Source organism: Palaemon carinicauda, chromosome 16 (genome assembly GCF_036898095.1).
Source record: "Palaemon carinicauda isolate YSFRI2023 chromosome 16, ASM3689809v2, whole genome shotgun sequence".
Classification (NCBI taxonomy): domain Eukaryota; kingdom Metazoa; phylum Arthropoda; class Malacostraca; order Decapoda; family Palaemonidae; genus Palaemon; species Palaemon carinicauda.
The window spans coordinates 133,002,425-133,025,959 of NC_090740.1; the positions used below are offsets into that span (position 1 = coordinate 133,002,425).

The following is a 23,535-nucleotide window of genomic DNA, read 5'->3' on the forward strand; positions in this document are numbered from 1 at the left end:
TATGGAGACAACAATTTCTATCAAATAAAAGGTCATATATTACCAAATGGAAAAGTAACATATAAAAAAATATCACAATAACACATGGAATTTGGTAATAACCGTTCCAGAGTTTCTATGAATTAATCAGTCCAATCCCTTTCTTCCCTTCTTGTCCCATAGATTGTAATAAATCGTCTGCAGCAATGTCAGTAGTGTACAAGCGCGTTAATGTACAACCTGTAACCAAACAAACACCCTATTGATCTGCTCCCACAAGGCTACTAACTGTCGACGACGCACACTCGCAGGAAAACAAAACTACACTTTAGCATTAAGACATGCGATGTACAATCTGAACACGGAATACACGGCTGGGAATAGAAACGTGACTTAGAGTATTGCTGTGACCGGTACATCAAAGTTAGCATTTTGTCCTCCATTCAATATTGTAGTTTTGTAACTCAACATCCTTGGAAGGTGATGTTGCTTTATAAACTCATGTTTGTTGTAATGTATTGAGGCTTTATAGATTTCATTTAAAAGATGACACAACTTAATAACTTCTCGTTTTATATTATTCAGTATACTGTGCTATAGCTTTGGTTTGCCTTTACATTATGCTGCGGGAAGTTCTTTGAAGGATCTTGTCGTTTCAAACCTTTACTTCAAAAGTTCTCGAGAAGTGTTTTCAAAATATTAAGCAACTTATAATACCTAGCTTGACTACTCTGTGACCTAGTAAAGCTTCGTATTTTTAAATGTTTTATATTTGTTTTTATTAATCCCTACAATTTTTATGTAGCTTAGTTTCTTTAAATAGCACTGATGATGTCTTTCATCAAACATATCATAAAATATACTCAAATGCCTGTGTCATTCAATCATAAAAATTTCATAGTTCATGGAGAATTGAAATAGATTATAATATGAACAATTCCAAGTAATTTCAAATATCTTAATACAATGATGAATTAACATTTCCAATACTTTCCAAAAACTATGAGAAACGGAAAAAGGTAAAGCACGATATTATTCATAATAGAACTGAATGAGCGATACTCGCAATCAAGAGCATGGGAATGAGGATATGAGTGAATGAATCTTTTTTTAAAAGGATGAATAATCTATGGGAAGAAAAGGATTTCATTGATGTTATAAGGGGGTAAAGCCTTAGAAATGTGGGCCATATGACCTTGTCTTGAATAGGGTAGGTAATTCAATGATGATATCAAATTGGGTTGACAACCCGGAAGTTGTAGTATAAAGTTAAAATGTGAGAGATTTTGGACAGCAAGACTGAAGAAATGAAGCACAAATAGAGGTAGACAGCAAGATGGAAGAAATGAAGCGTGAATGGAAGTGTACAGCAAGACGGGAAAAAATGAAGCGTGAAAGGAGGTAAACAGCAACAAGGAAAAATGAAGCATGATTGGAGGTAGAGAGCAAGACGGAAGAAATGAAGCCTGAAGGGAGGTAGACAGCAACGGGGAAAACTTGAAGCGTGAATGGAGGTAGAGAGCAAGATGGAAAACATGAAGCGTGAATGGCGGTAGACCCTAAGACGGAAAAAATTAAGCTTGAATAGAGGTAGATAGCAAGAGAGAAGATATAAAGCGTGAATGGAGGTAGACGGCAAGACAAAAGAAATGAAGCGTGAATGAAGGGAGAGAGCAAGACAGAAAAATGAAGCTTGAATGGAGGTAGACAGCAAGATGGAAGAAATAATGCGTAAATGGATGTAGACAGCAACACAGAAAACATAAAGCGTGAATGGAGGTACACAGCAAGTAGGAAGAAATAAAGTACGAATTGAAGTAGACAGCAAGTAGGAAGAAATAAAGTGAGAATTGAAGTAGACAGCAAGTAGGAAGAAATAAAGTGCGAATTGAAGTAGACAGCAAGTAGGAAGAAATAAAGTGCGAACTGAAGTAGACAGCAAGTAGGAAGAAATAAAGTGCGAATTGAAGTAGACAGCAAGACGGAAAACATGAAGCATGAATGGAGATAGACAGCAAAACGGTAAAAAATGAAGCATGAATGGAGATAGACAGCAAAACGGTAAAAAATGAAGCATGAATGGAAGTAGACAACAAGAAGGAAGACATGAAGTGTGAATGAAGGTAGACAGCAAGACGGAAGAAATGGAGCTTGAATGGAGGTAGACAACAAGAAGGAAGAAATAAAGCGTGAATAGAAGTAGACAGCAAGACGAGAAACATGAAGTTTTTATGGAGATAGACAGCAAGACGGAAAAAAATGAAGCATGAATGGAAGTAGACAGCAAGAAGGAATACATGAAGCATGAATGGAGTAAGACAGCAAGACGGAAGAAATGGAGCGTGAATGGAGGTAGACAGCAAGACGAAAGAAATAAAGCATGAAAGGAAGTAGACAGTAAGCCAGAAGAAAAGGAGTGTGCATGGTTGTAGTCAACAAGACGTAAGACATGAAGCACGAATGGAGGTAGAAAGCAAGATGGAAGAAAAGAAGGATGAATGGAAGTAGACAGCAAGATGGAAAACATGGAGCAAGAATGGATATAGACAGCAAGAAATGAGCAAGAATTGAGGTAGACTGCAAGAGGGAAGACATGAAGCGAGGATAGAGGTAGAAAACAGGACAGAAGAAATAAAGAGTGAATGGAAATAGACAAGACGTAAAACATGAAATGTGAATGGAGGCATAAAGCAAGATGGAAGACATGAAGCGCGAATGGAGGTAAACAGCAAGCCGAAAGAAATGAAGTGTGTATGGAAGTAAACAGCAAGATGAAAGCATGAATGGAGTGAACAGCAATACGGAAGAAATGAAGCGTGAATGGAAGTAGCAAACAACACGGAAAGCATGAAGGTGTGAATGGAGATGGACAGCAAGACGAAAGACATGAAGCGTGAATGGAGATAGAAAACAAGACGGACGGAAGAAATGAAGCGTAAATGGAAGTAGACTGCGAGACGCAAAACAAGGAGAGTGAATGAAGGTAGAGAGCAAGACGGAAGTAATGAAGTGTGAATGGAGGTAGACAGCAGGAAAGAAGAAATAAGGCATGAATGGAGGCAGACAGCAAGACGGAAAAAATGAAGTATAAATGGAGGTAGACAGCAAGATAGAAGTCATTCAGCGTGGACAGAATTAGACAGCAAGACGGAAGAAATTTATTTCTTCCGTCTTGCTGAATGGAAGTAGAAAACATGACAGAAGAAATGAAGCATGAACGGAAGAAGATAAAAAAGCGGAAGACATGAAACATGAATGGAGGGAGACAGCAAGACGAAAGAAATGAAGCATGAATGGAGGTAGACAGCAAGATGGATGAAATGAAGCGTGAATAGAGTTAAGACAGCAAGAAAGAATAAATGAAGAGTGAATGGAGGTAGACAGCAAGACAGAAAAAATGAAGCGTGAATGGAGGTAGACAACAAGACAGAAGAAATGAAGCATGAATGGAGATAGACAACAAGATGGAAGACATGAAGCGTGAATGGAGCTTGATAGCAAGACGGAAGATATGAAGCGGGAATGGAGGTAGACATGACGGAAAAAATGAAGCGTCAATAAAGGTAGACAGCAAGACACATGAAATTAAGCGTGAATGGAGGTAAAAGCAAGATGGAATATATGAAGCATGAAAAGAGGTAGAAAGCAGGATGGAAGAAATGAAGCGTGAATGGAGGTAGACAGCAAAATGGAAGAGATGAAGCGTGCATGGAGGTAGACAGCAACACAGAATATATAAAACGGGAATGGAGGTAGACAGCATGACGGAAGAAATGAAGCGTGAATTTAAGGTAGACAGCAAGAAGGAAGCTATGAACTGTAAATGTAGGTTGAAAACCAGACGAAAGATATGAAGTGTGAATGGAGGTAGACAGAAAGACGGAAAAAATGAAACGTGAATAGAGGTAGACTTCCCGACGGAAAAATTGAAGCGTGAATGGAGGTAGAAAGCAAGACAGAAGTTATGGAGTGTGAATGGAGGTACACAGCAATACGGAAGAAATGAAGCATGAAGGGAGGTAGACATCAAGAGGAAAGATATGAAGCATAAATGGAGGTAGACAACAAAACGGAAAAAATGAAGTGTGAATAAATGTAGACAGCAAGATGGAAAACATCAAGCATGAATGGAGAAGGACAGCAAGATGGAAGAAATGACACGTGAATGGAGGTAGATAGGAAGATGGAAAAAATGAAGCGTGAATGAAGGTAGGCAGCAGGACAGAATATATGAAGCGTGAATGGAGGTAGACAGATGATATGATGCATGAATGGAGGTAGACAGCAAGATGTAAGAAATAAAGCGTGAATGGAGGTAAGCAGCAATACGCAAGAAATGAAGCATAATAGGAGGTAGATAACAAGACGGAAGTTATGAAGCATAAATGGAGGGAGACAGCAAGACGAAAAAAAAATGAAGACTAAATGGAGGTAGATAGCAAGACGGAAGAAATGAAGTATGAATAGAGATAGAAAGCAAGATGTAATAAATGAAGTGTGAATAGAGGTAGAGAGCAAGATGGAAGAAATGAAGCGTGAATAGAGATAGAAAGCAAGACGTAATAAATGAAGCGTGAATAGAGGTAGAGTGCAAGACGGAAGAAATGAAGCGTGAATTGAGGTAGACAACATGAAAGAAGAAATAAAGCATGAATGGAAGTACACAGCAAGACGAATGAAATGAAGCATAAATGTAGGTAGGCAACAAGACGGAAGACAAGAACCATGAATGGAGGTAGACAACAAGATGGAAGATATGAAGCGTGAATGGAGGTAGACAGCAATACAGAAAAAATGAAGCGTGAATGGAGGTTGGAAGCAAGATGGAAAACATTAGGAGTGGCTAGAGGTAAGCAACAACATGAAAGAAATAAAGCATAAATGGAAGTAGAAAACAAGACAGAAGAAATGGAGCATGAATGGAGGGAGACAGCAAGACGAAAGAAATGAAACGTGAATGGAGGTAGACAGCAGAACAGAAGAAATGAAGTGGGAATAGAGATAGACAGAAAGACAGAGTAAATGAAGCTTGAATGGAGGTACACAGCAAGACAGAAGAAATGAAGCATGAATGGAGGTAGAAAACAAGACAGAAAAAATAAACTGTGAATGGAAGTAGACAGAAAGACTAATGAAATGAAGCATGAATGAAGGTAGGCAACAAGATGGAAGACATGAAGCGTGAATGGAGGTAGATAACAAGACAAAAGATATGAAGCGTGAATGGAGGTAAACAACATGACGGATAAAATGAAGCATGAATGATGGTAGACAGCAAGACACAAGAAATTAAGCGTGAATAGAGGTAGACAGCAAGATGGAACATATGAATCGTGAATGGAGGTAGAGAGCAGGATGGAAAAATGAAGCGTGAATGGAGCTTGATAGCAAGATGGAAGAAATGAAGCATGCATGGAGGTAGACAGCAAGACAGAATATATAAAACGGGAATGGAGGTAACAGCATGACAGAAGAAATGAAGCGTGAGTGAAGGTAGACAGCAAGAAGGAAGATACGAACTGTAAATGGAGGTTGAATACAAGACGAAAGATATGAAGCATGAATGCAGGTAGACAGCAAGACCGAAGAAATGAAGGGAGAATGGAGGTAGACAGCAAGACGAAAAAAAAAGAAGCCTGAATGGAGGTAGATAGCAAAACGGAAGAAATGAAGCGTGAATAGAGATAGAAAGCAAGACGTAATAAATGAAGCGTGAATAGAGGTAGACAGCAAGACGGAAGAAATGAAGGTAGACAACTTGAAAGAAGAAATAAAGCGTGAATGGAAGTAGACAGCAAGACGAATGAAATGAAGCATGAATGGAGGTAGACAACAAGACGGACGACATGAAGCATGAATGGAGGGAGACAGCAAGACGGAAGATATGAAGCGTGAGTGGAGGTAGACATCAATCCGGAAAAATGAAACATGATGACGTTAGACCGCAAGACACAGGAAATTAAGTGTGAATGGAGGTAGACAGCAAGATGGAATATAAGCGTGAATGGAGGTAAAAAGCAAGACGGAAGAAATGAAGCGTGAATGAGGGTAGACAGCAAGATGGAAGAAACGAAGAGTGCATGGAAGAAGGCAGCAAGACAGAATATAGAAAGCGTGAAGGGAGGTAGACAGCATGACGGAAGAAAGGAAGCATTAATGGAGGTAGACAGCAAGAAAGAAGATATAACCTGTAAATGGAGATTAAAAACAAGACGAAAGATATGAAGCGTGAATGGAGGCGGACAGCAGGACGGAAGAAATGAAGCGTGAATGGAGGTAGACATAAAGATGGAAAAAATGAAGTGTGAATGAAGGTAGACAAGAAAACGGAAAACATGAAGCGTGAATGGAGGTAGACAGCAAACTAGTCAAATGAAGTGTGAATGTAGGTAGACAGCAATACAGAAGAAATGAAGTGTGAATGGAAGTAGACAGCAAGATGGAAAAAATTAAGCATGAATGGAGAAAGACAGCAAGACGGAAGAAAGGAAGCGTGAATGGAGGTAGAGAGTAAGACGGAAGAAATGATGCATGAATGAAGGTAGACAGCAAGACAGAAGATATGAAGCGTGAATGGAGGTAAACAGCAAGATAGAAGATATGATGCGTGAATGGATGTACACAGCAAGACGTAAGAAAAAAAGCGTGGATGGAGGTAGACAGCGAGACAAAAGAAATGAAGCGTGAATGGAGGTAGACAGCAATACAGAAAAAATGAAGCTTGTATGGAGGTTGGAAGCAAGATGAAAGACATTAAGCGTGGATAGAAGTAGGCAGAAAGACGAAAGAAATAAAGCATAATTGAAAGTAGAAAACAAGACAGAAGAAATGAAGCATGAATGGAGGGAGACAGCAAGACGAAAGAAGTGAATCGTGAATGGAGATAGACAGCAAAACAGAAGAAATGAAGCGTGAATAGAGAAAGACAGAGTAAATGAAGCATGAATGGAGGTACACAGCAAGACAGAAGAAATGAAACATGAATGGAGGTAAAAAACAAGATGGAAAAAATAAACCGTGAATGGAGTGATGGTAAACAACAAGACAGAAGACATGAAGCGTGAATGGAGGAAGACAGCAAGACAGAAGATATGAAGCAGGCATGGAGGTAGACAGCAAGACGGAATAAATTAAGCATTAATTGAGGTAAAGAGCAAGATGGAGCAAATGAAGCATTAATGGAGGTAGACAGCAAGACAGAAAAAAATTAAATGTGAATGGAGGTACACAGCAAGATGGAAAAAAATGAAGCGTGAATGGCGGTTAACAGCAAGACGGAAGAAATGAAGCGTCAATGGAGGTAGGCATTAAGATGAAAGATATTAAGCATGAATGGAGGCAGGCAGCAAGAGAGAAGAAATGAAGCGTGAATGGAAGTAGACAGCAAGAGAGAAGATATGAAGCTGGAATGGAGGTAGACAGCATGATGGAAGAAATGAAGCATGAATGGAAGTAGACAGGAAGACGGAAGACATGAAGCATGAATGGAGGTAGACAGAAAGATAAGGAGGATGAAGCGTGAATGGAGGTAGACAGAAAGACGAGGGGGATGATGCATAAATGGAGGTAGACAGCAAGACGTAAGACATGAAGCGTGAATATAGGTAGAGAGCAAAAGGGAAAAAATGAAGCATGAATGGAGGTAGACAGCAATACGGATATAATGAAGTGTGAATGGAGGTAGACAGCAAGTTGGAATTTATAAAGTGTGAATGGAAGTAGACAGCAAGACGGATGAAATGAAGCGTGAATGGAGGTAGACAGCAAGAAGGAAGAAAGGAAGCGTGAATGAAGGTACACAAGAAGGGAGAAGAAATTAAGAATGAATGGAGATGGAAAGCAAAATGGAACATATGAAGCGTATATTGAGGTAGACAGTAAGCTAGAAGATATTAAGCGTGAATGGAGGGAGATAGAAAGATGGAAGAAATGAAGCATGATTGGAGTACTCCGCAATACGGAAGAAATGAAGCCTGAATGAAGGACTGAAGGTAGACAGCAAGACAGAAAAAATGAAGCATGAATGGAGGTAGATAGCACGACGGAAGATATGAAGCATGAAAGAAGGTAGACAGCAAGACGGAAGAAATGAAGCATGAAGGGAAGTAGACATAGAGTGGGAAGATATGAACCGTGAATGGAGGTATACTGCGAAACGGAAGATTTGAAGCCAAAATGGAGGTAGACTGACAGGACGAGGGAAATTAAGCATGAATGGAGGTAGACAGCAAAATGGCAAAAATGAAGTGTGAATGGAAGTAGACAACATGACGGAAGAAATGAAGCGTTAATGGAGGTAAACAGCAAGACGGAAGAAATGAAGCGTGAATGTAGGTAGACAGGAAGACGGAATACATGAACCGTAAATGGAGATAGAAAGAAAGACGGAATATATGGAGCGTAAATGGAGGTAGACAGCGAGATGGAAGATATGAAGTGTGAATGAAGGTAGGCAGCGCGACGGAAGAAATAAGGCGAGAATGGAGGTAGACAGCAAGACGGAAGACATGAAGCTTAAATGGAGTTAGACAGCAAAACAGAAGACATAAAGACTGAATGGAGTTTGACAACGAGACGAGGGAAATGAAGTGTAAATGGAGGTAGATAGCAAAACGGTAGAAATGAAGCATGAATGGAAGTAGACAGCAAGATGGAAAACATGAAGCGAGAATGGAAGTCAAGAGCAGGACGGGAGATATGAATCGTGAATGGAGGTAGACAGCAAGACTGAAATGATGCATGAATGGAGGTTAAGTAGAAGGGGAAAATGTTGACTCATCTAGGCCCCAATGTGACGTTGCCATGACCACTCAGTAATGCTGACAGTGTGTCACTTGGTATATGTGAAGAGAAAATAAAAAGAAGGGGATAGTGAAAAGTAAGTGTAAGTATGAACAAGAAAAGAAGCGGAAGTAAATAGCAATAATTAGTACAAGAATTAGAGCAAAAAAGGTTATTACAAAGAGAGTTGGAATGTATATGGAAACAAATTTAAGGATGCGTGTGAAGGAAAGTGAAAAGCGAAGGGATTAGAATAGAAAGGAATCCTATAGAGACAATAGGAACGAGCTGACCAAATACGGAATGATACAAGTGAAGGGATTAGAAGAGAAAGGAGTCCTATAAAGACAATAAGAACGAGAGGACAAAATAACAAAGATGTTCTTGTAGGACTTTCATTTATCCTTTAAGCGTGAAGAAAATAGGACAGGTGACCAGGGATTTCCTTTGGGGAATAGTGGAGGGATTGCCGCCGTCCTTTCATTGTTTTCCCTTGATCTCTTTTTGCGTTGTTCCTTTTTCTATTTATTCTTTTATTCATGGTATTTGAATTCTAGTTTTTGTATTGCAACGCTTCACTAAAATTACTACAATAATCATAAATTTGATTTATTACACAATTTGGGCCAATTCAGCAAAAAGCCTTGCACTAATTCTAATGATGTAAGTCATCTGTCATAAATAATAAAATCTTGAAAGAAAATTTAAATATTTTTAAAAGCACTTTAAAAACAACTCACATCATGAAAAACCAATTAAAATCTTTAGATAAATAATGACCAAACAGAAATCAAACTTAAATAACAAGTGGATCTACATCTACAGTACACCTACAATATCAGCAACAGTCATACCATCGAGATGGTGTTTAAGATTTTAATATAAAAATTCTGAGCAGTTGACTAAAATATATTTAAGTGACGGTAATCTGACATAATAATCACGCTCTTCCTGTATGAAAAAAATAATCAAAAGAAGCTCGCAATATCTTGGAGGTTGTGGGATAAGTCTGTAGGTATGTACGTACACCCACATTCAACCCGCCCCCACCCCACACACATATATACACACACACACATATATATATATAGTTATATATATGTATATATATATATGTGTATATATATATATATATATATATATATATATATATATATATATATATATATATATATATATATACACACATATATATATATATATATATACACACACACACACACACACATATATATATATATATATATGGAAGGAAGAGAAAAGGACGGATCGACAAACCAAGAAAATTTTCTGGTAAAAAGTACACAGAAGACTGTCATAGAAAAACCATAAATAGACACGAGTGTAAGGACATGTGTGAGGTTTTCATCCTGCAGTGTACTAGTTGCGTCTGATGATGATGATGATACATATTACATATAAATTCATTCATACATATATGTAACCATACACACACAAACATGTATTGCATATACATCACATACATATACATGTATATATACGCATACACATATATGTTCGTAGTTATCTCTATGTAATTCGGATTTATCAATCAGCGGGTCAATTGCATTTCTATAATTATATGTTCAGGAGGAGATGACGATGGAAAATAATGACTACAGAGAATAGTCGTACAGTGACAAGAGACTGGAATCGGATAGCTTGAGAGTAGAAGAGACTCTCTAGCTATGGTAAGCAGCTCTTCTAGGAGAAGGACACTCCAAAATCTAACCATTGTTCTCTAGTCTTGGGTAGTGCCATAGCCTCTGTATCATGGTCTTCCACTGTCTAAGGTTAGAGTTCTCTTGCTTGAGGGTACACTTGGGCACACAATTCCATCCTATTCCTCTTCCTCTTGTTTTGTTTAAATTTCCATAGTTTATATTGGAGATATTTCTTTAGTGTTACTGGTCTTTAAGTATTTTACTTTTCCTTGTTTCCTTTCCTTACTGGGCTATTTTCCCTGTTGGAGCCCCTGGACTTATAGCATTCTGCTTTTCCAACTAGGGTTGTAGCTTAGAAATTAATAACAATAATAATAATAAAAATGTGGATAAGACTAAAGCCATAGTGAGCCGTAAGGAAGGTAGGGACAATATACCCATACATGAAAGTAGAGGCTCGGTTCTAAAACAGGTGGAACAATTATTTAGATATTTGGGATCTACTATAAGTCAGAGAGAATGATGTGAGGCTGAAGTTGAGAATAGGATAAAAGCAGGCTGGGGGAAGTGGAGGGAGGTAGCAAGAGTAATGTGATACCAAATGGCAGTCAAGGTGCTATAGCACACTAATAAGACCAGTGTTAAGGTATGGATCGGAGAAGTTGGCTTAAAGACGAAGGGAGTAAGCAAAACTTGAGATAACAGAAATGAGATGCATTGTAGGTAGTAGGCTGGCCAGGGCACCAGCCATCCGTTGAGATACTACCGCTAGAGAGTTATGAGGGTCCTTTGACTGGCCAGACAGTACTTCATTTGATCCTTCTCTCTGGTTACGGTTCACTTTCCCTTTGCCTACACATAAACTGAATAGTGTGGCCTATTCATTACAGATTCTCCTCTGTCCTCATACACCTGACAACACTGAGATTACCAAACAATTATTCTTCATCCAAGGGGTTAACTACTGCACTGTAATTGTTCAGTAGCTACTTTCCTCTTGGTAAGGGTAGAAGAGACTCTTTAGCTATGGTAAGCAGCTCTTCTACGAGGACACTCCAAAATCAAACCATTGTTCTCTAGTCTTGAGTAGTGCCACAGCCTCTGTACCATGGTCTTCCACTGTCTTGGGTAAGAGTTCTCTTGCTTGAAGGTACACTCGTGCACACTATTGATATCTAATTTCTCTTCTTCTTATTTTGTTTATTTTGTTAAAGTGTTTATAGTTAATATAGGAAACATTTATTTTAATGTTGTTACTGTTCTTAAAATATTTAATTTTTCCGTGTTTCCTTTCCTCACTGGGCTATTTTTCCTGTTGGGGCCCCTGGGCTTATGGTATCTTGCTTTTCCAACTAGGGTTGTAGCTTAGCAAGTAATAATAATAATAATAATAATAATATGGCAATATCACTGCTTGAAAGACTGGAAAATCATAAAATAAGAAGAATGGCAGGCGTAGTAAAGATTACAGTGATGATAAGTGTCACGACTGAGCCGGTGTGGGCATGTGTTGAGGATGGAGGTGTGGAGGGAGTGAGTAGGGCGTGGGAGGAACCTTCTACGACGAAAGATCGAGCGGAAGGCAGAGAATTAGATGACGAAATAAGGTGAAGGATGATATGGAGAGAAGAGGTTTGGTGGAAGAGGACGCTTTTGATAAAAGCATTGGAGTGGGCGCATCAAGTAACCATCCTTTTAATGCAGTGATGACGGTGGGAAAGAAAAAGATAAAGAAGAAGAAGAGTGATGATGAAAAATAATACCTTTTAAGTCTACCGGTTTTCTTACAAAACTAACGTTTTCAATCACTCAATGAAATCCGAATCTCCAATCAAATGGTTTTCCAGTAATCTATACTGCAAATTACTTCCTGGAGAAGACTGATCTCTTGTGCATTTTTTCTCCCTGGTTAATGATTCTTTAACAAAGTAATTTCTTTGTCTCACAACTGGCAATCTACCGAACATTTGTGATACCCTAAAACCTAACAGTCTCATATAACAAATGGATCTTTGTTTTAAATGATGCTTGGTGGCTTTCTAGACAAAAAGGAGATCATTTTGGGACTAAAAGGCTGCAAACCTTGTTGGAAGTGCAGCATCCAATTCTATCCCATGGCAAAATTTCTTTCGTTTTTCATGGCCTCCTCGATCTACGTGGAATAGAAAGGAACAGTGCAGGTTTGGAGAGATCAGGAATATAGAAAGCAAAATCAAAGGTGTCCATGAAAGAAATCCTTAAATCAAATGAAGGAGATAAACTTTGAATGAGTATAATCGTGAAGACTCTCTTTAAGAGAAAACTTAATATGAAACATGGAGCGGAAAAGGGGTTTCGTTGTTTTATAATAAGAATTACCGCAACGTAAAATGCACAGATTTATTTGGGACGAAAATCTTTGCTAAGCCATTTTTCTTCAAGTCTTCCTTTATTTACTCAATTAAACTGAGGTAACTGCGAATCCTTGATATATATACATACATACATACATACATATATATATATATATATATATATATATATATATATATATATATATATATATATATATACACCCAAGTATTCTGGAATGTTCCCGTTTCACAAACGGAAAAATTTCCTTCCCGTCAGCCATGTTGAGGACGACTGACTATAAGCTTATGCAATGTTCATCTCGTACAATATGCTGTAACTCATTATTCATGACACAATTACACTGAAACTTCTACGAACATATCTTAGCCATCAACTGCGAACTCGACACAAAACGGTTATATTTCACGGAATTGACCCGAACCTCACAAAAAAATCAAACACAGCACACAGGGGAAAATTAGTTATCAGGCTTAAAAATAATTATAATCGTTGTATATTTATTTTTTAAGACAACTGGCCGTGGTTGAAACTGTCCTGCAATGTATATGAAATAATTTACCAATGATACATAATTCGATACCTATATATATATATATATATATATATATATATATATATATATATATATATATATATATATATATACATACATATATATACACACATATATATATATATATATATATATATATATATATATATATACATATATATATATGTGTGTGTATAAATTTGTATATATATATATATATATACGTATATATATACATATATATACGTATATATACATATATATGTGTATATATATATATATATATATATATATATATATATAGTGTATATATATATAATTCTAATGAAGGTCAGCATTCACTGAAAATATAAGTACCAAATATTCCTTAAATTATCTTCATAACCGCCAATAGTTTTTACCAGTACATTGTGAGATTTCTCACAACTTCCATCTCAATATTCATCGGTTCATCATTGTCTAGAATAATTGAATAATTCATAGAAGTTTCCCATGTCTCAGATTAGGACACAGTGAAATATAATGATGAAATCAACTAGGTGATGTGATCATGTAGAATAAAATGTCTTGACGACAAAACCAATCAATCTCTTCCGTTTTAAAATATTTTTCTTTTCTATATTCCTTTAGTTCGTATCAATCAGAGGCACGCTTGTCATCACCCAGGGAGAGAAACTGTAAACACATTTCAGCTTCCCCTCTTACGATGACAGAAGTATATTTTGGCTGCTTTGGGTCCTCTACAATTGGAGTGTAAGACGAAAGCTCTCAGAGCCAAATACACACAACGAAAGCTCTAACTAATAATTTCATGAAAAATACGCACAATGAAAGCTTTCAGAGCAATATTTTCATGAAATATACACATAATGAAAGCTCCCATAGCAACAATTTCACGAAAATTACACACAACGAAATTTCTCAGTGATAATGTCATGAAAAATACACACCATGAAAGATCTCAAAGAAATAACTGCATTAAAACACACACAATGAAAGTTCTGAAAGAAATAGTTGCATGAAAAATACCCCAAAATAAAGCTCTCAAAGAAATAATTGAATAAAAATACGTATCGAGAAAGCTCTTAGGGCAATAATTCACGATATATACATATATTAAAAGCTCCCATACCAACAATTTCACGAAAATTACACACAACGAAAATTCTCAATAATAATTTCATGAAAAAATATACACCACGAATACTCTATGAGCAATAATTTCATGAAAAATACACTCAAATAAAGGATTGCATGAAAAATACACACTATGAAAGGTCTTAATTCAACAACTTCTTGAAAAATACACACTCACATACCTTTACACAATCCTGAATAATCGCCACTTTAGTAAAAAGCTCTTATGGATATGCTTATATTCAGTTAGAGATATAATGATCTACAACAATATATAATAACGCAGGATATTATTCTACCATAAATGAAGAAACAAAAGCGGTGCCAAATTTGATAAAAGAAGAATGTCCAGTTGTGCACCTTAGCAACACGGGTAGGCCTATAGGATCGCAAATTCAATTTCTACATGGAATCTAATAAAAAAAAAAAAAAAAAAAATGCAGATTGAATTTGAAGAGCACAAACCTACTATATTGAAAGCGCATATGCACACACGTTTTGTTATCTCTAACAGAAATATTACAGAGCTAATAAAATAGACTGATACTGTCAGGGATTTTGCCATATAAAATATCTACAGCTATATAAATCAATTGCGATGAAGACATTCCCATAACATGAGACATATATCCAGCTAAACAATGGATATTCCCTATACTTAACACTTAGAATATAAATGCTTTCCAACAAGGGATATTTTTCGAGTCTACGTCAACTTAAATGAAGAGGGAAGGCGGAAAATGGCCAGCGTATAAAATACACCAAATAAATAGGTATATGGGTCTTTGCTGTCTCGAATTACATTTGGAAAAGTGCTTTTGAACTGAATCACATAAAATGGCGATAATTATTACAAAAAGAAGACAGTTTCTTTATTCCTCATAACAACACAAATGAATATGCTACGGAAGTGTTCTGTGACGGCAACTTTGCATTGCATTTTAAAGAGAACTTATTAAAAAAAAATATGTCATCTGATCCTGAAACAAAGAGAAGACTGATCTCTCTAACCGAGTTTCAGGTAGGGGCGAATTAAGGCAAGAAAGTCTCAAATTTATGATCATTAAAAAGTATTTGTGGTAATGCAATCAAGAAATTATCGACGGCAGTCATTCAGATGATATCAAAAGGCTGACCAAATAACAGACCTGACGAGGGAATAGATATGAGTTTAACAAAATTTCCTGGGGGGGGGGGGGGGAATCTGTCCATATTTGAAAGTGGGTTATTATCCAAATCAAGTCGTCTGGTAATTGATCCTATGAAACCTACAAACTAAATTTCACGAAATTTTACTCTTCAAATTCTCATTGCTTGAGGGTACACGCGGGTACATTATCTCAAATTATTTCTTTTTCTTTCGTTTTTCAAAGTTTTTATAGTTTATATATGAAAGATTCATCTTAATGTTACTGTTCTTAAAATATATTTTAATTGTTATTTTCTTCTCTTGTAGTTTATTCCCTCATTTCCTTTTCTCACTGGGCTATTTTCCCTGTTGGAGCCTTTGGGCTTATAGCATCCTGCTTTTCCAACTAGGGTTGTAGCTTAGCTAATACAAATAATAATCTGCTAACAGTTTGATAGATAAAAGTAGCACCGAGAAATCTTTCCGTGCAAAAACAGATGTAGTAGACAGCGTTCTTCTCGAAAGTGTGTTGCAAGCGTTGGGTGATTATTATATACCGTGACTTGTCAATTCCTAACCGAGTACCAGTACTGCAATAACCTCACTGAAGGCGGCATTTGTCTTGAAATTTAAGGAGCCATTTATCTTGTCATTTATTTCATCAGAAATAAACTTAACCTATCTTCTTCTTTCTCCATTTTCCCTCCCTCCCTCCTGCCTCTTTCACTGGATAATCACACACAGAGACACAGACACACGAACACATTTATCTATCTATCTATCTATCTATCTATCTATCTATATATATATATATATATATATATATATATATATATATATACTGTATATATAATTAGAATTATGCATAGAGAAGTTTACAGGGAGACTTATTCAATATGAAAGAAACAAAGTAATGAAATGGAAAAGTGTCATTATATGATATGATAGGAAAATTGTCACGAACATGTGCAATTTTCAGATTAGCAATGTTATAATGACAAATAAGAAGATACTCGAGGAAAAAACATTAAAATTTGTTCTCAGTTTAATGACCTCAGTTTAACGACGAGTCTTGTTTTTAATGACAAATAATCATTAATTCAATTGACTAATGCACTGATCTTTTCTCTTTTCAGGGACTTGATTACCAAATTTGATAATGACGAAAGCGTTAGTCATATTTGGGTTGGGACTTTTACTGCTAGTTAATTATGGGTAAGTGCAAGTGTTTTCACAATGTTTCTTGAATAAAATGTCCAGCATTTCTACTGTATATTCAGGGTGACTTGAAAAATTTATTCTAACAGGATGCTTGAAGTTAAGAGTTAGGTTCCGAAATACTTAGTTTTTCTGTAGCTAGGATAACTATTCCAGGAAAGCAAGTGGGGGTGGATACTGTATATGTGTGTATAGTATTTATATATACATTATATATATATATATATATATATATATATATATATATATATATATATATATATATATACACATATACATATATATATGTATATACATAATGTGTGTGAATATATATATATATATATATATATATATATATATATATATATATATATACACACACATAAACACGTGTATACATAAAATAGTTATACATATATACAGTATATATAGATTTATGTATCCAGGGAAGCGTTAACTTTTCGTTTCAAGGACGTACCTTTGAGAAGAAATGATTGACCCTTTTCCGGCCTAACAGAATTTTGATAAGATTACATGGCAAGGGTATCCTGCATTATAGGTGGTTACCCATACAAGAACTAACTATACCAAACGTTGCCTTATTTCGCTAAATAGACCAACTTAAATACTATATTAAATCGAGACGGTGACGAATCATCTAAGAGTTATAATTTACAAATGAAATTGAAACCAGCCTCTGACGATGAAAGACGTTTATCTGATGAAAAAAAATTCTTCTCCCTTCGAAACGTGAGATGCTACTCACATCAAAAGAGGAAGATTAAAATCTTTCTCGGTAAGAAAAGAAAGTTCAGGATACCGCCACAAACCAGCAGAGTGAGAACAGACCTCAACGTGACCTCTTGGTGCCTTTCTCTGTGATAGCCTCTGTACCATGGCCTTTCACTGTTTTGGGTTAGAGTTCTCTTGCTTGAGGGTACACTCGAGCACACTCTCCTATCTTATTTCTCTAACTCTTGTTTTGTTAAAGTTTTTATAGTTTATATAGGAGATATTTATTGTTGTTACTCTTCTTAGAATATTTTATTTTCCTTTTTTCCTTTCCGCACTGAGCTATTTTCCCTGTTGGAGCCCCTGGGCTTATAGCATACTGCTTTTCCAACTAGGGTTGTAGCTTAGTAAGTAATAATAATAATAATAATAATATCTGGCTGGGATCTTTCTCTATAGGGTTGAAGCGGATTAAACTGCTTCGGTTGGGTTTGATGGTGCATTCTGCCATCTGGTAGACAAAGATTTAATCATTTAATGTCATAATGGGAGGCTGTTCATTATACCAGAAGGGAAAATAGATTTCTTTACAACAGAAAGGGAAAAAACGAGATAGATTCAGTTGGTCTCTTTAATGACCACTTCAGTTTTGTTCTTAAGATTATCAATAACGGGTTGTGCAATATATAAAGTGGCATGATGTGAGTGATAATTTCTTAGGTATTACCCTAGACTTTGCAATTGTTGGATTGAATTTATGTTGCTATAATTTTATCAGTTAGTTGAATTGGTAAACTACTTTCATTATCATTACGTATAAAACGCCAACTGTTAAGCTCTTCAAAATTATCATCTTTAAAATCTTTTCATTCTTATGTTCCCAATTCGTTACATCGTTACAAGTCATCCAAAAACAATTCCCATCACGCTTTTCTGATCTGAGTATTTCTCAAAAAATGTCAAAATTTAGAAAAGTTATCCTAATGATAGTTTTATCTCTTATAACTAATTATAATTTTCCAAAAAGGATCCCAAAACTATTCTCTTGTGGTTTCCATTTTCGATCTATTTCAAGCAACTTTATATATCAACTTCCGTGTACTTTCTACTAATTACTTGCTCAGAAACTAATTTCTATTGACCTGACCTTAGCTCTTCCAGATCAATTAAAGCAAGATGCCTCTTTATTTTTCAGCCAAGCCGAAAAGGAAAAACACAAAAACAAACAACAACAGTTTATGAGCAATCTTTTAGAGGATTATGACGTCAACGACTCGCCCACTGCTAACACATCTGGTGAGTAATAAAAGCCCCTTTTGGATATTGCTGAAGTCAGGGATATATCACAACCATACGAAAATATAAAATAAGACCAATGTTTCCAGAGTTAGTATGTATTTGGTACAGTTATTTCGCTGATATGCATACGATCTTTACCAAACAATAGAAATAAACATCGTACGTAAAATATATACACATATATATTTATCTATCAATATATATATATATATATATATATATATATATATACATACATATATATATATATATATATATATATATATATATATATATATATATTCATGATTGTTACCAAAATTCAAAATGAGAGAACCTTTTTTTGGATTAATGTCAAAACGACATGAACCTACGAAAGAAGCTCCCACACAATTTTTCACTTATAATGAAATATACTCAAAAGTGACCAAAGTTACAAATACATGAAGTCAGTGATAAATAAACTACAGCCAAAAAAAAAAGAAAAAAAAAATAAAAAAAACTTACTTTAAAATGATGTTTAGGAAATCAACCTTCTAGTCATAAAGCATGTTATACTGTCAAGCTCCATTTTGCTAATTAAATTTCTGGAATTTTTGAGACCAAAATGCACATTCTGTTTAGATGTAGAAAGCAGTTGTGAGACTATAGAAGTGTCTAATTTGCGGAGCTCATCAATAGTTCAGTGGCTAAATGATTAATGTCATGTCGAAGGCTGTATAGTTTGTGTTAGAGTCCAACCCCTGGATACTCCGTCCAAAGTTGGACAAAATAAAATAAAAGTCATTCTTCAAAATTATGGTTATTTTAGAGATATGTCCGAGTCTAATAATAAGGCTGGCACAGAGTAAATTAATAAAGAGAGCAATATGTTCTACCTTTGACATTACTTTATTATGTACATGGGTTACTTCCCACTCGTGTCAACATTGAAGATTCATGCCAAGAAGCTTTTTTTTTTCTTTTTTTTTTTTTGGGGGGGGGGCAGTGCAGAAGGTTTAATGACAAGTCATAAAATTCAAGGTTTGAACGATTATATACTTCTATATTGTTAAAATATAACGAAAAATAATGACTATGAATTGTTTTTTTTTTCTCTATAGCTGTTCTTGTTTCTCACTTGAATTTTATCAGCCAATGATACTTTTCCTGTTGGAGCCCTTGGGCTTATAGCATCTTGCTTTTCCAACTAGGGTTGTAGCTTAGCTAATAATAATAATAATAATAATAATAATAATAATAATAATAATAATAATAATAATAATAATAATAATAATAATAATGATAAAAGTTCTGTCAACCGAGAGGTGAATTAGGAAGGCGGAAAGAATGCTTATGGAGTAGTAGTGAAAAGAAAAATACTCACATTAAATTGTCAATTATGATAAATAGCATTTAATAGTTAATTTCAAACTATAAACTATAAATTACTCCCTCATCAGGATGGCATTGAAGGGAGTCTGAAAGGAATTTAATTTTGAATAGAAAGAGGAGATAGGGTTGGGTAGACACAATTATAATTTTCAAAACTATTCAGATTACTAGCGATGAACTTGCTGTGCTTTATGATAGCAATTACAGTAATACTATCTGCAGCTAGATGATTATTTACTTTATATATACTGTATATATATATATATGTATATATATATATATATATATATATATATATATATATACATATATATAAATATACGTGTGTATAATAGCCATGAATATATATTACCTATGTATGTATGTATCTATCTATCTATCTATTTATCTATCTGTATAATATATCTATACACACACAAATATATACATATATATATATATATATATATATATACATATATATATGATACACACACAATATATTATATATATATATACATATATATATATATATATATATATATATATATATATGTGTGTGTCACACACACATATATATATATATATATATATATATATATATATATACATATATATATATATATGTTTCTAATGAGAAAAACTTGACTCTCGACTTCTTCCCTGCTCTTCATCCTCTTTTATAAGTCAACAAAATACTCTTTCTAAGATTCTGTATTGTTCTAAAAGTATATGTGCGTATTTAGAGCAGCTATATGGAATAAAAATGAAGACAAATTGATTGTTTTTGAAGTGCAAATATCAATTCCGGTGGAAAAGAATGATACCGCACTTTCCTCTGAAAAACAAAATAGATTACCGAGCGTTATAGAACTTACAGCCAGATGACACGATCATCTTTTCAATTGCCTGTCATAAAACTATAATGAATACGTTACTGTTCCGTGAATGAAGGGGAATTTGTGTTTATTACTCTCATTATAGACCCTCAGCTGAAAATATGGAGTTGTGCGCACAAGATCATATCTAACATGAGGCAAGCTTAATATAAACCTCTTCTGGTGCAGCAGAGTTGCAGTGGGCAGCATAAATGCAAGGTATACGATTATTTCTAAATACTTGTGATTAAAGCTATAAAATGTTAGAGACTCGTGATTGAATACACACATCTTTCCTTCGATATTCTCAATAAGCCATAATGTTTTTCATCGTGTTTTCAAATGCAAATAAAAAGCCATAACAAATTCAATTATATGTCAGTTACACATTTTCTGTCATCGACTTCACAGAATCTGCCAAATATTTTTGGAAAAATTATTCAAGTGTTTAGACAACAATATAGTGCATCTGAATGAAGGCTTTGGCCGACTGGCTATTTAATCCTTTTCAGTCCTTAAACCTGACCTAGAGGAGCTCTTCAAGCTACTCATTTACCTTTTGGGGAACTCTATTGCAAGCAAACGGCAATATACTGCAGCCAAAAAATACATTAATATATCCATTTTAAAAAGCAATCCACTGTGGTGAGTAGCAGGCACGAGAGAGAGAGAGAGAGAGAGAGAGAGAGAGAGAGAGAGAGAGAGAGAGAGAGAGAGAGAGAGAGACTGAAGTCAGTTTCTTGGCATTGTAGAGGAAACTTTTTTGAAGCCAATTAAAAGATTCATAACTGAGAAATTGAATTGATTTGAAGTTGTTTAAAAGGTTGAAATGTTACTTCGATTTGAATGAATGAAAATGTTTTAATAAATCATGGGTAATTAGTGATTGAGCAGTGAATCAATAATATGATTCACTGTTATATATCTCCTTGTAATCAAAATACAGTATAAATGTGATTAATAATTCCTAATTTGAATGATTTCTAGAATTTAGATATATGTTCCGTGAGATGACTGCTTTAATATAACGTTAATAACTTCATACATTATTATTTATCAGCATGTTAAGCTTTTGAAATATGAGAAGAATTTATTCATAATATTATAAAAAAGAATAGAGAACCATACTACAACTCAAGAAATGAATTTATTTCCCTTACTTAAAGGAGATTTACCCTTCCCTAGATTCCCCCTTCCTTAAAGCAGAGGAGACATTTCCATAATATCTTGCAAGTGAGTGCTTCCTTGTCTCCCTCATTTTTCCTTAAGTTTCTCTTTCTGAGTAATGGTCTTTTGCTCCTAAGTTTTCCAACCGAAGTTTTCCAACCGAAAGCTCACGGAACATCCACTTGGGTGGATTCGGAGAACAGAGAAAAGAAGACTTCTTCTCTTTCAGAGTCTTTTATTCGTAGGCACTTTTCATATTTTTATGTCTGGTAGTGTTTTCTTAACAGGCTGGACTTACATTTTTCTAGGGAGTCTCCCTTTTTCTAAAAGATATTTTCCTATTAATTTAATCCTGTGTCATCCTATGCATTGGACTGGATTTATGAATTTGGTCTATATGCTTCGTCGCTGAGGGTTTTGAGGCCATTTAGCATCAGATTGCAACTGGGGTAAATCCTGCAGTTCAGTCACACTTTGAAGAAGGAGTTAGAAGTTGGACGGCAGAATGGAAGAAAGGAAGAGGGAACGGAGGCAAAGAAGGCTATAAAGTAAATGAAGTTAGGGGCCGAAGGAACACTAGAAAAGCCACTACAGTACACCATGTGGGGTGCACTGACAGTACTAATACCAATACGTGGTCAATCTTTATGGATTTATAAACAGAATAAAAAATGACTAGCATTTTACCTTATGTTCAGTTGATTTTTCACAATCTATTTTTAAGCTAAATTTCAGTAATTTCGCAGATTCTTATTTCCACGTTAAATTATTTTAGTGTATCAACACTGTAAACCCAATCCATAATAATAAATGAAATTTGTAACCCAAATCTAATCTATTCAGCAGAGTCGACTCAACCTTTTGCTTCCGAATTCCCACATTTCAATTTAGCATATCTTAATATTAAGTGAACTCCATTTGTTCAATTAAGAATAAATGAATATTTTGGGTTTTCTGGCATCATGACAGCGAAAGTCATTGACGATGACATCACCTGTTATCAATAAAGTATAAAAGGCAATTCATTTTAAAATCATAAAAGCAAATAGTTCAGTATTTAAGTTAAATAGCCTTTCGAAGACCAGCTTCTGGAATAAATCTAAAGATGCCACTTATAACACAAAAGACTTCATTCCCAAGAATCTTGGCAAGGATGAATCTGCCATCCCCGCCTCAATAGTAAACCAGAAATAGATTTCTTAGGTAATATAGTTATATCCAAAGGCGACTTAATTTTCCATTGATATAATAACTACAGACCACGAGACTTCAAAGTAAATTCATTATAATTTTAGTACCTGCGTTCAACCATTATTGTATTAGAAACATTATCATATAAAATGTAAAAAA

The 23,535-nt window shown here is 35.1% G+C and overlaps 1 protein-coding gene across 3 annotated transcripts in view; it reads left to right on the top strand.

Annotated features, from left to right (window-relative positions):
• Nucleotides 1-23,535, top strand: part of LOC137655888 (glycine receptor subunit alpha-2-like) — a 163,362-nt gene that overhangs the window by 9,193 nt on the left and 130,634 nt on the right. For all 3 annotated transcript variants that reach the window (XM_068390111.1, XM_068390109.1, XM_068390112.1), the window contains exons 2-3: nt 16,714-16,792; nt 18,705-18,805. In XM_068390111.1, coding sequence (XP_068246212.1) covers nt 16,737-16,792; nt 18,705-18,805 — 157 coding nt within the window. In that variant the 5' untranslated portion in view covers nt 16,714-16,736. The remainder of the gene's footprint in view (nt 1-16,713; nt 16,793-18,704; nt 18,806-23,535) is intronic.